This window comes from Mytilus edulis, chromosome 7, assembly GCF_963676685.1.
Source record: "Mytilus edulis chromosome 7, xbMytEdul2.2, whole genome shotgun sequence".
Classification (NCBI taxonomy): domain Eukaryota; kingdom Metazoa; phylum Mollusca; class Bivalvia; order Mytilida; family Mytilidae; genus Mytilus; species Mytilus edulis.
Window position 1 is genome coordinate 84,108,496 of NC_092350.1, and position 15,497 is coordinate 84,123,992.

The 15,497-nt window shown below is 31.6% G+C and overlaps 1 protein-coding gene and 1 long non-coding RNA gene across 6 annotated transcripts in view; one reads left to right on the forward strand and one right to left on the reverse strand.

Annotated features, from left to right (window-relative positions):
- Positions 1–15,497, forward strand: part of LOC139482701 (uncharacterized) — a 931,021-nt gene that overhangs the window by 804,125 nt on the left and 111,399 nt on the right. The gene's annotated exons all lie outside the window — the stretch shown is intronic.
- The window catches only part of LOC139482692 (RUN domain-containing protein 1-like), a 726,769-nt gene that overhangs the window by 22,498 nt on the left and 688,774 nt on the right, over positions 1–15,497 (reverse strand). The window contains exons 1-7 of one of the 5 annotated variants that reach the window (XM_071266761.1): positions 14,573–14,631; positions 6,124–6,270; positions 5,727–5,871; positions 4,702–4,797; positions 4,126–4,233; positions 3,666–3,778; positions 2,689–2,731 (exon numbers count right to left, since the gene is read on the reverse strand). The exons of 3 other annotated variants lie outside the window; for them this stretch is intronic. In XM_071266761.1, coding sequence (XP_071122862.1) covers positions 2,689–2,731; positions 3,666–3,778; positions 4,126–4,233; positions 4,702–4,797; positions 5,727–5,871; positions 6,124–6,270; positions 14,573–14,586 — 666 coding nt within the window. In that variant the 5' untranslated portion in view covers positions 14,587–14,631. Of the gene's footprint in view, positions 1–2,688; positions 2,732–3,665; positions 3,779–4,125; positions 4,234–4,701; positions 4,798–5,726; positions 5,872–6,123; positions 6,271–14,572; positions 14,632–15,497 lie in introns of those variants that run through there. One more of the 5 variants, XM_071266764.1, reaches the window with a different exon arrangement.

Consider the following 15,497-nt stretch of genomic DNA (forward strand, 5'->3'; position numbering starts at 1 on the left):
CCGTAACTATTCGACTTTGACCGTAATAGCGTAGTTTTTATCGCAAAATCGGAAAAACTACGGAAAAATCGTAATGGTTGGCATCTATGCATCACATGACATTGTCTAATAAATTACAGTAAAAAAAGGGGGGTGCACGGACAAAGACGAAATTAAATCGTCATATCAGAAACAAGAAAAATAAATTCGCGTAGCTCTTTATCAATTCCAGAAAACTTGGTGAATAATGATCTTCAAGCACGAAAACTGATAAAGAAAAAAATGTAAAAACGTCGTACGAAAATAAGTTTCAACACACGTGTTAAAAACATAATAGACTCGTCCACTGGAAAAACGAGAATATCAGGTTAATCTGTTGTCATGCATTCCCGTTTTTTATCCAAATGGACGATAATTTTTTTATTATCTATGAAACAAGAAAATTCCAAATGATTTGTTAATATTCAGTACTTCAACTTGATGCTTTTACCCTGTCCACATTTGGACAAGTCTATTTCTATGAGATGATGATCTTACAGACTGATGACAAATAAGGGAAACGAACTTATTGTGTAATTGTTTTTAAAAACAAGTTTCGTTCCGCAATATTATTTGCGCAAACGACATTTCAAGGTCAGTTATAATTGATTTGTCTATTTTTAGAAACGTAAACTAGAAGTTTTATTTTTTCACAACAGAAAGTGTTATCAATTTTGTTAGTGATAAATGCATTTCATTTCATAAAAAAAAATTATTTAATTATTTTTCAGGGATAATGCATTTGTTAGGGTCGGCGGGAATAAAAAAAGCATGAAAAGTCAATTTTATTTTTATTCTGGAAATCGGAAAAATCGGGTCGGCGGATCCGTAAACCAACAAATTAAAAAATCCTGGCCTAAAGAGCCTGTGTCGCTCACCTTCGTGTCTGTGAATATTAAACATAGCAAGAGATGGATTCATGACAAAATTGTGTTATGGTGATGGTGATGTGTTTGTAGATCTTACTTTACTAAACATTCTTGCTGCTTACAATTATCTCTATCTATAATAAACTTGGCCCAGTAGTTTCAGTGGAAAATGTTAGTGAAAATTTACAAATTTTATGAAAATTGTTAAAAATTTACTATAAAGGGCAATAACTCCTCAGGGGGTCAATTGACCATTTCAGTCATGTTGACTTATTTGTAAATATTACTTTGTTGAACATTATTGCTGTTTACAGTTTATCTTTATCTATAATAATATTTAAGATAATATAAACCAAAAACAGTAAAATTTCCTTAAAATTACCAATTTAGGGGCAGCAACCCAACAACAGGTTGTCTGATTCATCTGAAAATTACAGGGTAGATAGATCTTGACCTGATGAACAATTTTACCCCATGACAGATTTGCTCTAAATGCTTTGGTTTTTGAGTTATAATCCAAAAACTGCATTTTACCCCTATGTTCTGTTTTTACCCGTGGCGACCATCTTGGTTGGATGGCTGGGTCACCGGACACATTTTTTAAACAAGATACCCCAAAAATGATTGTGGCCAAGTTTGGATTAATTTGGCCCAGTAGTTTCAGAGGAGAAGATTTTTGTAAAAGATTACTAAGATTTACGAAAAATGGTTAAAAATTGACTATAAAGGGCAATAACTCCTCAGGGGGTCAATTGACCATTTCAGTCATGTTGACTTATTTGTAAATATTACTTTGTTGAACATTATTGCTGTTTACAGTTTATCTTTATCTATAATAATATTTAAGATAATATAAACAAAAAACAGTAAAATTTCCTTAAAATTACCAATTGAGGGGAAGCAACCCAACAACGGCTTGTCCGATTCATCTGAAAATTTCAGGGCAGATAGATCTTGACCTGATAAACATTTTACTACATGTCAGAGTTCCTCTAAATGTTTTGGTTTTTGAGTTATAAGCCAAAAACTGCATTTTACCCCTATGTTCTATTTTTAGCCGTGGCGGCCATCTTGGTTGATTGACCGGGTCAAGCCACACATTTTTAAACTAGATACCCTAAAGATGATTGTGGCCAAGTTTGGATTAATTTGGCGCAGTAGTTGCAGAGGAGAAGATTTTTGTAAAAGATTACTTAAATTTATGAAAAATGGTTAAAAATTGACTATAAAGGGCAATAACTCCTAAAGGGGTCAACTGACCATTTCGGTCATGTTGACTTATTTGTAAATCTAACTTTGCTGAACATTATTGCTGTTTACAGTTTATCTCTATCTATAATAATATTCAAGATAATAACCAAAAACAGCAAAATTTCCTCAAAATTACCAATTCAGGGGCAGCAACCCAACAACGGGTTGACCGATTCATCTGAAAATTTCAGGGCAGATAGATCTTGACCTGATAAACAATTTTACCCCCTGTCAGATTTGCTCTAAATGCTTTGGTTTTTGAGTTATAAGCCAAAAACTGCATTTTACCCCTATGTTCTATTTTTAGCCATGGCGGCCATCTTGGTTGGTTGGCGGGGTCACGCCACACATTTTTTAAACTAGATACCTCAATGATGATTGTGGCTAAGTTTGGTTTAATTTGGCCCAGTAGTTTCAGAGAAGATTTTTGTAAAAGTTAACGACGACGGACGACGGACGACGCAGACAGACGCCGGACGCAAAGTGATGGGAAAAGCTCACTTGGCCCTTTGGGCCAGGTGAGCTAAAAATGAAGGCACAAGATAATTACCTCTCCAACAGCATGATCAACAATCTGTTTTAACTGATCCGTGCTGTAAAATACAGACATTGATAACATTAAATAGTCATAACTAATAAATTGTTGATAATTATTACTGTAAATTCAGACATCATTGACAGAATTTATTTTTGCAGTTTTGACATTATTGAGTTTTCTTCATGAATATTTATTTGAATACAAATTCTTATTATTGCAATATTCAGTTTGTTTAATCTATATAAATAAAACTTTCTGATAATTTCATGAATTTCTGAATTTACAGTATTATATTTTTCCTCATTATAATTTCAATTTTTAAACTTTTCTAGAAAATGCCAAAGAATAAAATTATTGCATTTTTATTTTGAGTTTTCAACTGACAAAGAATTTTTAATAGTATTGAAGGTTAATAATTTTATTCAATTTGTAATGGACTTTTTTTTAGTTTGTGATTAATTTTATTTAATTTCATTTTTATTTGTTGTGATGTGTTGTTGTTTGGAATTTTTAAGTTGGTTTTGAGTGCAATTTTACTTAAGCAGGTTAGTTGTGGTATGCTATTGTTTGGATATGTTGTCTGTTTTAGTCATTCATTTTCTGATGCCAAAAGTTTATTAATACACATGACCAAGATAACGAAGGGTAAGACTGGGAAATCTTTAAAAAATAAATATCGAAATGTTTTTTATTGTTGTGAAAATGATACATCGTTTTCTGTTGGTATTAAACACCCCTTTCATCAGACTTGGCTATACAACTTTTTTTATTTGTTGAGAAAAGTGGAGAACCCTGATACTGATAGAATCATGAACCTTGTCAAATAGGATTGGAGTCAAACACAAACTGGTTAAACACAAGTTGGTCAAGTTCAAGCAAGTGCATGAAGTGATTAATATAGTTTGATAACTGACACCTAGACCACACAGACCCAAGGCAGGCGATACTGATTTACATTGTACATCAGTTTATAACATCCCCCTATTTACCTGAGACTGTCAAAGCCTTCCAGATTAAGATCCAGTTTATGTTTCAGTTCATCTATGACAACTTTTTGTTTCTCCATCACTTTGGATGTAGGTACCACATCAGCATCGCCAGTCTATAGAAAATATGTATAAGAAATTTATTGTAGACCATTATATGTACAAATATTTTTATATTAACATGAAAACAATTTTATTAAACATAATCATTACCAGAAAACATCCAGATTTTTAACAGCATCATTTGTCAGATTGATGGATGCCACATGTGGAGCAGGATCTGTACACCAGAATATACCCCTGGTTTTTGGTAGAGTTCATGTTTCTCACTCTTTTTTTTTAAGGTCATGTTTTGTTAACTGTTATTTTGTGAGTTTATTTTGCTGTAGGACTCGTGTTAAGCTTGAACACTGTGTTACCTACTTTTTTGGGGAGGGGGGTGTAGCAAAAAAGTTTTACAAACCTCATAAGCATAAGTTTCTAATTCTTCCAGTTGTTTCTTCAGCTGTTCTATTAACTCCCTCTGTTTCTCTCTTTGCTCTATTAGTTTCTGTTCATGTTCCTGATCACTCTGTAATTCAAGGTAGAAAAAGGTTGAAGGCTGTTCACAATATAATGTTTGGGAGTGTAGGATGGGAGACACTCAAATAAATAAATTGCTGATGGGTGCTTCTTTTATTTATTTTTATTTTTTTATATAATTTCAGGATATGGGAAAAACATGCTGTATTTTCTCATTGCCTTGTAGACCCACTGGTGCCCTTGGGCTTGGTTGGGTTGTTGTCTCTTTGACACATTCCCAATTTCCATTATCAAATCTATTCTATATAATGAGTGGTTGGTGTCTATAATAAGTGCTCCCATCCCCAATAATAATTATGTACCTGTACAATTAGTTTGTTTTTCGAAGTTCTGTCCCAAATGGGCCAGTCAGAGAAGGGAGGTCAAAATTGTTATTTAACTTCATAGGTTTCAATTTTTTTCAAATTTTGACTTTGGTTATAAATCGTGTTAAAAAAAGCTTTTAATGTGGACTTACCATTTCCTCTTGAACCTCCTCTAACTTTTTGTCTAAACATAATCTTGCATCAGGAATACCTCTAAAGGCAAACTCTTCTAATTCTTGTAATAATGTCTGCAGGAGTAAAATAGCATTCAATTCAATAAATTGTCAATATGTGCATGACTGATGTGGTTAGGGCCTTGTAGATTTATAGATTACTTGTAAACATTTTCTTTACACAGTATTGGTTTCACTTTTTTATTTTAAATTCCCAAAAATTTTCTGCAGTAAAAGAAAAAAATGTTCACCCGTTTGCTCATCATATGTTGGAAATGACGATGCCTACATTTGAGTCACATGGTGATGGAAGTCAAAGGACAGATACAGCTAAATACCATATCCCTGAACTGGCGTATTGGTTTTGCTTTTCGTTGTTACTTTTACAGTTACCTGTTGTTGTTCACAGGGTTCTCACTTAGGGGGCCCTCATGAAGGTTTCCAAGTTATCACATAATCACAAATGTTTTGCCAATACTATCACCAATCACATAATCATTTATTAAAATTAATAAAATTGAGAATGGATTATCTTTTTTATACAACATAAACAAATCATCAAAAGTACAGTCCTAGATTACCAAATAATCATGAAAGTTTTAGTTTGGTAATCAAATAATTGTTATCATGGTTATCATGAATATAATATACATGATATAACATGTATAATGACCAAGTCTTGGTCGAAATTTAATCATGACGTCAAATTTTCTTGGTTTCTTCTAAATTTCCTATTGCGTGGTTGTATGATGATTTCATATATCATGTATATAAAGAACACATCTTTCTGCAAATCTTTGAAAAGGAAGGAAAATAATCATTAGAGAAACAGATCCCACCACTATAACCAGTGTATACAATATTTCTTCACTCTCAACTTTTAATTATTTAAAAAAAACTCTGCAAGCCTCATGCTTTCAAAATTAAAATTTAACTGTCTTAGAGTTGAGAAATATTGTAACACACTAGTTGCAGTGGAGGAATCTATTTGTTTCGATTTTTACCTCTTTATCATCTGGAGGTGCACTAACAATCTGTTTTAATCTAAATTGGACATGGGCAAAATGTGTGGTCAGGGCTAGTAGTGATGAATTTAGCTGTTCTTGCTCTTCTTCTAACTGTCGTAACTGATCGTTCTGTGCATGATGGCTGAAAAATATATAAAAAGTTATTCTTATTTTTTTAATTGAGATAACTGCAATCATCTAAAAAATAATCTGTTTTTCTATTTAAAGGAATTTCATATTGGCGATATATTTACATTTGATTTACAATTTTTTTTTTTAAATAAGGGGCATAACTCTTCAAATAAATAACTAGTTTCTGTTTGAGATGGAGCAGTACTAACAGCAGCAGCACCTAGTGGCCCAACATTCGGGAAATAACTCTTATAATACATACCTAGTTTCTGTCTGAGATGGAGCGGGACTGACGGCAGCAGCACCTAAGGGAGCCCAACGTTCTGTAGGTCTTTCGTCACTGTTTTCATCAAAGCTGTCGTAGTCATAACTTTCATCGTTAACACTGACTTGTGTTTCTTCCATCATCCTGAAATGTAACCATGGTAACCATAACATGAATTGTTTTAATCAACATTTTTAACAAGATTTCTGCAGTAGCATGGGTTTGAATCCCGGCGAGGGAAGAACAAAAAATTTGTTTTGCAAATTTACAGATCTAACATTGTTGGGTTGATGTTTAGACGAGTTGTATTGTTTATATATACATTCCCTACATCAGAAATGCTAGCTTTTTAAACTTATGCCATTTCAGGTCATAGCCAACAATTGTACTAATAATCTATAACAAACTTATGCCATTCCATGTCATAGCAAAGAATTGTAATAATCTATAACAAACTTATGCCATTTCATGTCATAGCAAACAATTGTAATAATCTATAACAAACTTATGCCATTCCATGTCATAGCAAACAATTGTAATAATCTATAACAAACTTATGCCATTCCATGTCATAGCAAACAATTGTAATAATCTATAACAAACTTATGCCATTTCAGGTCATAGCAAACAATTGTAATAATCTATAACAAACTTATGCCATTCCATGTCATAGCAACAATTGTAATAATCTATAACATTTTCTAATTTCCCACTTTTATCTTCCCTTTTATTACTCTCCTGATATAGGTTTAATACATTTTTAACAAGTTCTAACTTTTCCAATATTTCAAAATTAATAATTCTAACCTCCCTTTAATCCTTAGTTAAAATCTTTTATTTTTTCATGTTTTTCATTATGTTCCAACTTCAATATTCTAAAGCATTTCTCATGGTTGACTCTGACAATGTTTCCCCTTTAAAATGCTTTACCAAAGTTGAAATCCATTATTCACAATCATTCAAAATTAAATAGTGCTCCCTCCCCCCCTTTTTTTTATCTAGCTAAGTTACAATTTTTTCTAATTTTAATACACTTTATCATGTTTATCATCAGCCTTAGTATAATTTGCGTACAGAATACAATCATTACCAAAATGGCAACCCACAATTTGTTACCATTGGTATGTCTGATTATCAGTGTTTAACACCCCTTGAGGTATTTTTCATGCATATAAACTCACATATTAGGCCAAATAAAAATATATGTGTGGTTCCAGTTACATACTTTTAAAAAATAGGGTCGGTAGGTTGACAATTGCTTTTTTTTTTTTTGAATGTCAAAATCCTGTAAAAAATCATGTGTTTACCAAAATTGTTTTCGGTATCATACACGCCCCAACCAGAAGTCCCCCATTTTTACATGTGTTTGGTTGTAAAATAAACAGTCATGATATGTTTTTAGTTAATTTTGTTGCATTCTGTTATGAATTGTTGCATTTTAGCCATAACAGATACTTGTGATGGAAATTCAGATGACAGAAATCTATGAATTTAATTATTTTAATTCACAATCCTCAAAATTTCGTTTGAAAATTTATTTTTCAGAAATGAAAAAAAAAGTTCTAGGGTCAGGGTTTTTTAACTAGGGTTGGTTGGGTTACTGGAACCACACATTTATTTTTATTTGGCCTTATGTATACATGAAACCAGAAATAGACTCCAAAAATTCATTTATACTGGTGAACCAAATGTCAGTAAGAAAATTTGAAGTATTTTTCCACCCACCTTACTAGCAAGTGGTAACATCTATCTATTATTAATTAGATCAATAGAAATGTTAAAGATCTGTCTTTTCAAAACTATTCCACCCACACGGACATTATTGATCAAAATCCTTCATTTTATACCACAGTTATCACTCTTTCTTTAAAACATTCATCAAATTCAATAATCAAACTTCAATGTGTGGGGCAGACTGTTATGGGTATACATGGTATATGAAGATACACAATTCAATAATCAAACTTCAATGTGTGGGGCAGACTTTTATGGGTATACATGGTATATGAAGATACACAATTCAATAATCAAACTTCAATGTGTAGGGCAGACTGTTATGGGTATACATGGTATATGAAGATACACAATTCAATAATCAAACTTCAATGTGTAGGTAGGGCAGACTGTTATGGGTATACATGGTATATGAAGATACACAATTCAATAATCAAACTTCAATGTGTGGGGCAGACTTTTATGGGTATACATGGTATATGAAGATACACAATTCAATAATCAAACTTCAATGTGTAGGGCAGACTGTTATGGGTATACATGGTATACAGGTATATGAAGATACACAATTCAATAATCAAACTTCAATGTGTAGGGCAGACTGTTATGGGTATACATGGTATATGAAGATACACAATTCAATAATCAAACTTCAATGTGTAGGGCAGACTGTTATGGGTATACATGGTATATGAAGATACACAATTCAATAATCAAACTTCAATGTGTAGGGCAGACTGTTATGGGTATACATGGTATATGAAGATACACAATTCAATAATCAAACTTCAATGTGTGGGGCAGACTGTTATGGGTATACATAGTATATGAAGATACACAATTCAATAATCAAACTTCAATGTGTAGGGCAGACTGTTATGGGTATACATGGTATATGAAAATACACAATTCAATAATCAAACTTCAATGTGTAGGGCAGACTGTTATGGGTATACATGGTATATGAAGATACACAAATCAATTAAAAATAAAGATCCTGTATCCACATTTTTCTGACAAGGATCAGACAACATTCTATTCTACTTCTGTTTATAAATGAATTATTACACATTAATTTGGGCCTCCAAATTTTTTAAGATGACAAACCCAGAGGATCCCGAAAGGTCTTAAAAACAGAAAGTACTAGTACATGTATTTGTACTAGTTCACCACTTACAACTTAAAATCATTTTTTTTTTCAATTTCATTTTTTTAAACTATAAACATGACATGCATGATAAATGGTTATAATCAAAGATATATTAGCATTAATCCAAGTATTAGTCCAACAAAATGCATTTCAAAGCACGTTTGTCAATTTACTTTTAAATTAATTTCAATGAAGCTGTTTATATATTTCATGAAGTTTTAAATTGTCAAATTGTCAATCTCAATACATACACTTTTAAAACAGGTGCACTTCTAGATATAAAGTAAGTGACGTCTATCAAATGTCATAGCCTTGTACAATGTTGTAGGTGTTTTGTTCCAACAAAATAATCCAAGTTTTTCAAGTTTGTCAAAGTTTGGTTGAAACATGATAAACAACCACAAATATCAAATGATCAAAAAATGCAAAGGAATTGAATTGTACATGACGTATATACATATATATATATATATATATGTATTGAAATTTAATCTGATTCTTAAGATTAGTTGGGTATGAAGTAAAAACTTGAATCGAAAAGGTAAAATTATGCCACATACTTCCTTTTATAAAAATACCAAAAGGGGGAAGACTATAACCATGATAACTTCAGCGTGAATATAATTGACATTAAACATAAAAGTCAATGGAAGTTAAGGAAGTTTGCTTGTCATGTTTTGGAACTTTTGTCAGATTTTCAGAATCCTCTGGTTTTAACCATTTAAATGCCTTAACAAAAATTGCCCATTGACAAATTATATATATATACACATTATTTTCTTTTGTTACATCTTCTGACATCAGACTCGGACTTCTCTTGAACTGAATTCTAATGTGTGTATTTTTATGTGTTTACTTTTCTATATTGACTAGAGGTATAGGGGGAGGGTTGAACATGTTTAACCCCTCCGCAATTTTGCACCTGTCCCAAGTCAGGCGCCTCTAGCCTTTGTTAGTCTTGTATGATTTTTAATTTTAGTTTCTGGTGTATAATTCGGAGTTTAGTATGACGTCCATCATCACTGTACTAGTATACATATTTTTAGGGGCCAGCTGTAGGACGCCTACAGGTGTGGGAGTTTCTCGCTACATTGATTGGTGGACTTCGGCTGTTGTCTGCTCTATGGTCGAGTTCTTGTCGCTTTGACACATTCCCCATTTCCTTTCTCAATTTTATTTTTATTTGCTACAAATACCTTTATCCACCCTAACTAACATTTTTTTTTTAGACTTGAGGGATTTAAAACTGAGTTTTTGAAAATTTACACCTATTCAGTTATTGGATGAAGTTAGCTTAATATGCACATTATAAAAATGCTATGGTAATTTATTTAAGAATTGAATGCTTCTTTTTGTAAATTTATTGGGGTGTAAAAGCGTTGACCGAAGTACATTTTGTATGAAGCACGGAAGCGCTTCATTCTAAAAATGTGCGCACAATCAACACTTTTACAACCCTATATAAAGTTACAAAAAGAAGCATTCAATACTTATAATTACATTTTTCAGTTATGATCATGAAAACACGAATATCATATATTTTTTTATTTAATTCACCTTTGTACTTTATTGTTGGACCACGTGTTATCATGAATGAAAAGTTGTATTGAGCAATGCAACTGCTTACGGAATAACACGTGATGTGCAGTTAGCCAATCAGAATAAAGTATTAAAATGAAACAAACATCTAATGTAATTATTCTGATTTATTGACATCTCCATATTCAACAAAAGATAAATAAATATAAATTAAATAGGCTATGGCAATGACTGAACTCTAAAAAAACAAAACAAAATTCTCACGGTAATATTAATGTATTTTCTTTTGAACTGATGGCTTATCCTGGATAAACTTCTTTCTATTAAAATTATCATATTAGCATCAATAAACTTCAATGAACTGTAAACTATTATTTATATATATATACATCACATAAGAAATAAATATGTTTTAAATAGTGTTTATGCATGTTTTAAAATGCTAATTTATCTTTACTTGAATGTAAACAGAAATAAACATTGACGTTCTTCAAGTTCTTTTATCCATAAATAAGTGATAACGAAAGTAACAAGACCATGAAGAATAAAGAAAATCTTTTTAGAAGCAAAATCTGTGTCAGTTATACAATGTTATATATTACCATGATTAAGAGATACTGAAAAGTTCAATAACACATGAATATTATAAGTTTAAAATCACTTTCCAAATTCAATGAAATTTGGAATAAAACAAGAATGTGTCCACAGCCCCACTCGCACTATCATTTTCTATGTTTAGTGGACCGTGAAATTGGAATAAATTCTCTAATTTGGCATTAAAATTAGAATGATCTTATCAAAGGGAACATGTATACTAAGTTTCAAGTTGATTGGACTTCTACTTTATCAAAAACTACCTTGACCAAAAACTTTAACCTGAAATTTGCAATATCATTTTCTATGTTCAGTGAACCGTAAAATTGGGGTCAAAACTCTAATTTGGCATTAAAATTAGAAAGATCATATCATAGGGCACATGTATATATATATATGCGTTTGTTTGAATATATACTGTTTCACTCTTTTGGTCTTTTGGAAAATGTTGTTTGTGCGCTATTTAGACCCTTCTACAACGAAATTTGTTTTACATGCACACGTATAAAAATTGTGGTTTTTATCCAATGCAATCATAGGTTTGAATGTAGTTTTCAATTTAACTCGTCTAAACATCAACCCAACAATGTTAGATCTGTAAATTTGCTTTCTATATAAGGTATATCAGAAACCTCTAGACTTTGTTAATCTTGGGTTGTGTTTTTAATTTTGGTTCATTTATACATGTTATATGTTTAAGAGTTTAGTGTGGCATCTGTTTTCCTGAACTAGATAAAAGAAGATGTGGTATAAGTGCCAATGAGACAACTCTTCATCCAAGTCACAATTTTTAAAAGTAAACAATTATAGGTCAAAGTATGGTCTTCGACATGGAGCCTTTCTTACATCAAACAGCAAGCTACAATGTATAAAGGTCCCCAAAAATTGCTAGTGTAAAACCATAAATATACATATATTTTTGTTTTATTTTACAAGCTAGCTAAAGCCCACCTCTGCATTTTCTTGCTGCATTGTAGACCCATTGGTGGCCATGGGCTGTTTTGTGCTCTGTGATCGGGTTGTTCAATGTTGTCTCTTTGTTATATTCCCCATTTTCATGATTCTCAATTCTAATAACTTATTTTAATCATGTTAATAACAGATGTTCTAAGAAAAGTATAAAATAAAATAGAGATTGTAAATAGAGAATGTGTCAAAGAAACAACAACCTTGACCAAGAACAGAAAAACAGCCCAATGCCACCAATGGGTCAACACATCGAGAAAATCCATCGACTGGAGGGGGCCTTAGCTGGCATCTAAACACAAATATGTACTAGTTCAGTGAAAATGGACGTCACACTAAACTCCAAAACATATAACTGAACTAAAATTAAAAAACATACAGACTTGGGACAGGCACAACAATTAATGAGGCAATGTTAAACATGTTTTGTGAGGTCTCACCCCCCCCCCCCCCCCTTTCTACCTCTGGCCAATAAAGAATAAACAAACACACAGCAATACCCACAGTAAAACTCAATTTAAAAGAAGTCAGAGACCAGTGTCAAAATAGGTCATGTAGGTAGCAAAATATACTATGCAAAATGACATTAACAATGATACATGTACATAAAATTGAGAATGGAAATGTACACATTAACAAAGGACTACTAGTCTAGCAGTTACTCAATTAAACTGATATGAAAACACAATTCCTCCTGTTAGGGTTTAGTATTATACTATCATAAAATATATATATATGAGAACATAACCTGTATCATGCCAACAACTGGTTTTAGAATAAATGTGTTTATTTTTGCATGTTCTGATGCAAAGACCCTATGGGTGAATCATTATTAATTCCAAAATATGCCATCTTTAATGACATGACAACAGTATCGTAACTTCATGAACTATATCCCTTCTGAATAAGTCTGTTTAAAGGTTTTGTTAGCTTTTCAGGTGAATGACAACATTTTTGTGCTTTGTATAGAAAATTACCATAAAAGAGTGGATGTGAAATACCTGAAAGTATAAGATGTATGCATGTTGATTTATATCTATGAATAATGTCCTTGTAGCTATGATAAAATTTAGCAAATGTTTTGACTAATTTGTTTTATTGAAAACCCTTGTGAAACAATTTTTCAGTAATAAAAAGATTTCTTTCGTTAAAATCAAATAGCTGAAGGATGCCTCCGGGTGCGGGAATTTCTCGCTACATTGAAGACCTGTTGGTGACCCTCTGCTGTTTTTTTTAATTTGGTCGGGTTGTTGTCTCTTTGACACATTCCCCATTTCCATTCTCAATTTTATTACATATATGCATACACAAGCCAATCTAACAAGTTGAGATATATATTAACACCATAAGATGGTGACAAGGGAATGTCACCATCTAAAAATGGATAATTATAACAATAGGAAATTTAAATTATCTCTTTTATCATAAATTTTGGTATTAAGCTTCCCTTTTAAAATATGAGTATTACCAGTCAGAGCTCAGACATAAACAAGTCGATTTTTGTTTTTGACTTAAAGAAGTCAAAACATGTATTTATCATAAAAATGTGTTTTCATTTTAGACTTATCCAAGTCATAAAATGACAGACTTGTTTAGGTCTATTTATGTTGATGAAAAAACTTAATTTCACTTGGTGGCCAAACTACACAGCCTATGACAGCAAAAACCTGTATGAGAGTTTACAAGGACTTGAGCTATCTATATGTAATTGTCTAATTGAACATCCTTACTAAACACAGATGTTTTTCCTCATTAAGTGTAGTTCCAGGTGGTTGCATTGTAAGGTTGATTAACATTATCTCCGATTTTTTAGACTCTCATTCTTATTTTTCTTTAGAAGACAAAGCATTGTCTTCCAATGTTGTCATTATTTGATTTAGATGCATGACCTCCTTATAAATATGCATGGGTCTTGAAGTTAACCAATTTTGATCACTTATTGACTTGTAAGAGTTGATATTTGCAACTTTTTGATTCTGGTCAATTATTTCTTGCTTAACAATATTTGACTTATTAAAGTCATATTTTGTCTTGCATTAAAGGGAGACTAATCCTAAAACTTACAAATTTAGACCTCTTCGAGTCAAAAGCAGATTCAGACTTATTTATGTCTGAGCTCTGACTGATTACATGTATTAAGATCTAGGAGTTGAGGGAAGGGCAGTGTTCATTGTTAGTCATGTTAGTATTAGCTTCATTTGAAGTTAGTTCAGCAGTACATGTATACATTGGTGACTGACTCCTAAAAATGATAAAATAAGAATTTACTGTCCAAAATTTTTCTGTTGAATATTTATTTCTTTCGTCAATGTTCATATTTGGCAATTAATTTGAAAACTATGTATAGCAGATCTATAAAAATTTACCTGAAAAGCACATTACTGATCCCTTCCAATGCCACAGTCATAAAAAAAGTCAATTTACTTAAACCATCCAATATTTACCAGCTTTTTACAAATTTACCTTGTCAACGTCATACATGTTATGTTAAAGATACTATCGTCCCTTTTATTGACAAAAAATTCTATAAACGACAACACGTTTATGTCAGAGAGCAAGCCTACCTGTATTGGACATTTAAAAATGAAATGGGACTATAAATAAATTTCATGTTAAAGATATTAAATGCATGAATGGTTTTAAATAGTGATAAGTTTCATGTACTTTGACAATTGATGTTTTCTTTTAATTTTGCCCCTATCCATGATTTTTTTTAATACATTTGTAATACAATGTACATTATCTATAACAATTATTGTCTGTTTAAGAAGAACTTTCAGCTTTACAATGTTTATAATTCAAAGTTAAATATCCTTAAACCAGATGCTCCGCAGGGCGTAGCTTTATACGACCGCAGAGGTTGAACCCTGAACGGTTGGGGCAAGTATGGACACAACATTCAAGCTGGATTCAGCTCTAAATTTGGATTGTGATTAAATAGTTGACACAGCACAGGTTTCTGACACAGAATGAATGTGTTCTAATGAACTTAAAATTTTTGTTTTCTCTTAGAGCAATTCACTATGCTGTTGAATATTAATCCTCTCAAAAAAATGTTTGAAGAAATTTTCTTTTTTATTTATGAAATTTCAAATGAGAAAAATTGAACCCAATTTTTTTAATCACATCCCCTTTTCCCTTATTCCAAAACTAATCTCAATTAAAATTTCTAATGGAGTTTGCAACAATAACTACTCATTTAAATACATCATAAAATATTAAGATGTAAAAAAACTGCTTGTTATCACTGAATGGTAAAGATTATTTTAATTTATCAGTTGGTAGTAAAAAGTGAATATACATTGTATATTGTATATAACAAAGATTTAAGTTGATTCTGGACAAAGAAAGATAACTCCAATTAAAAAAAAATCTTGCTATTGCACAA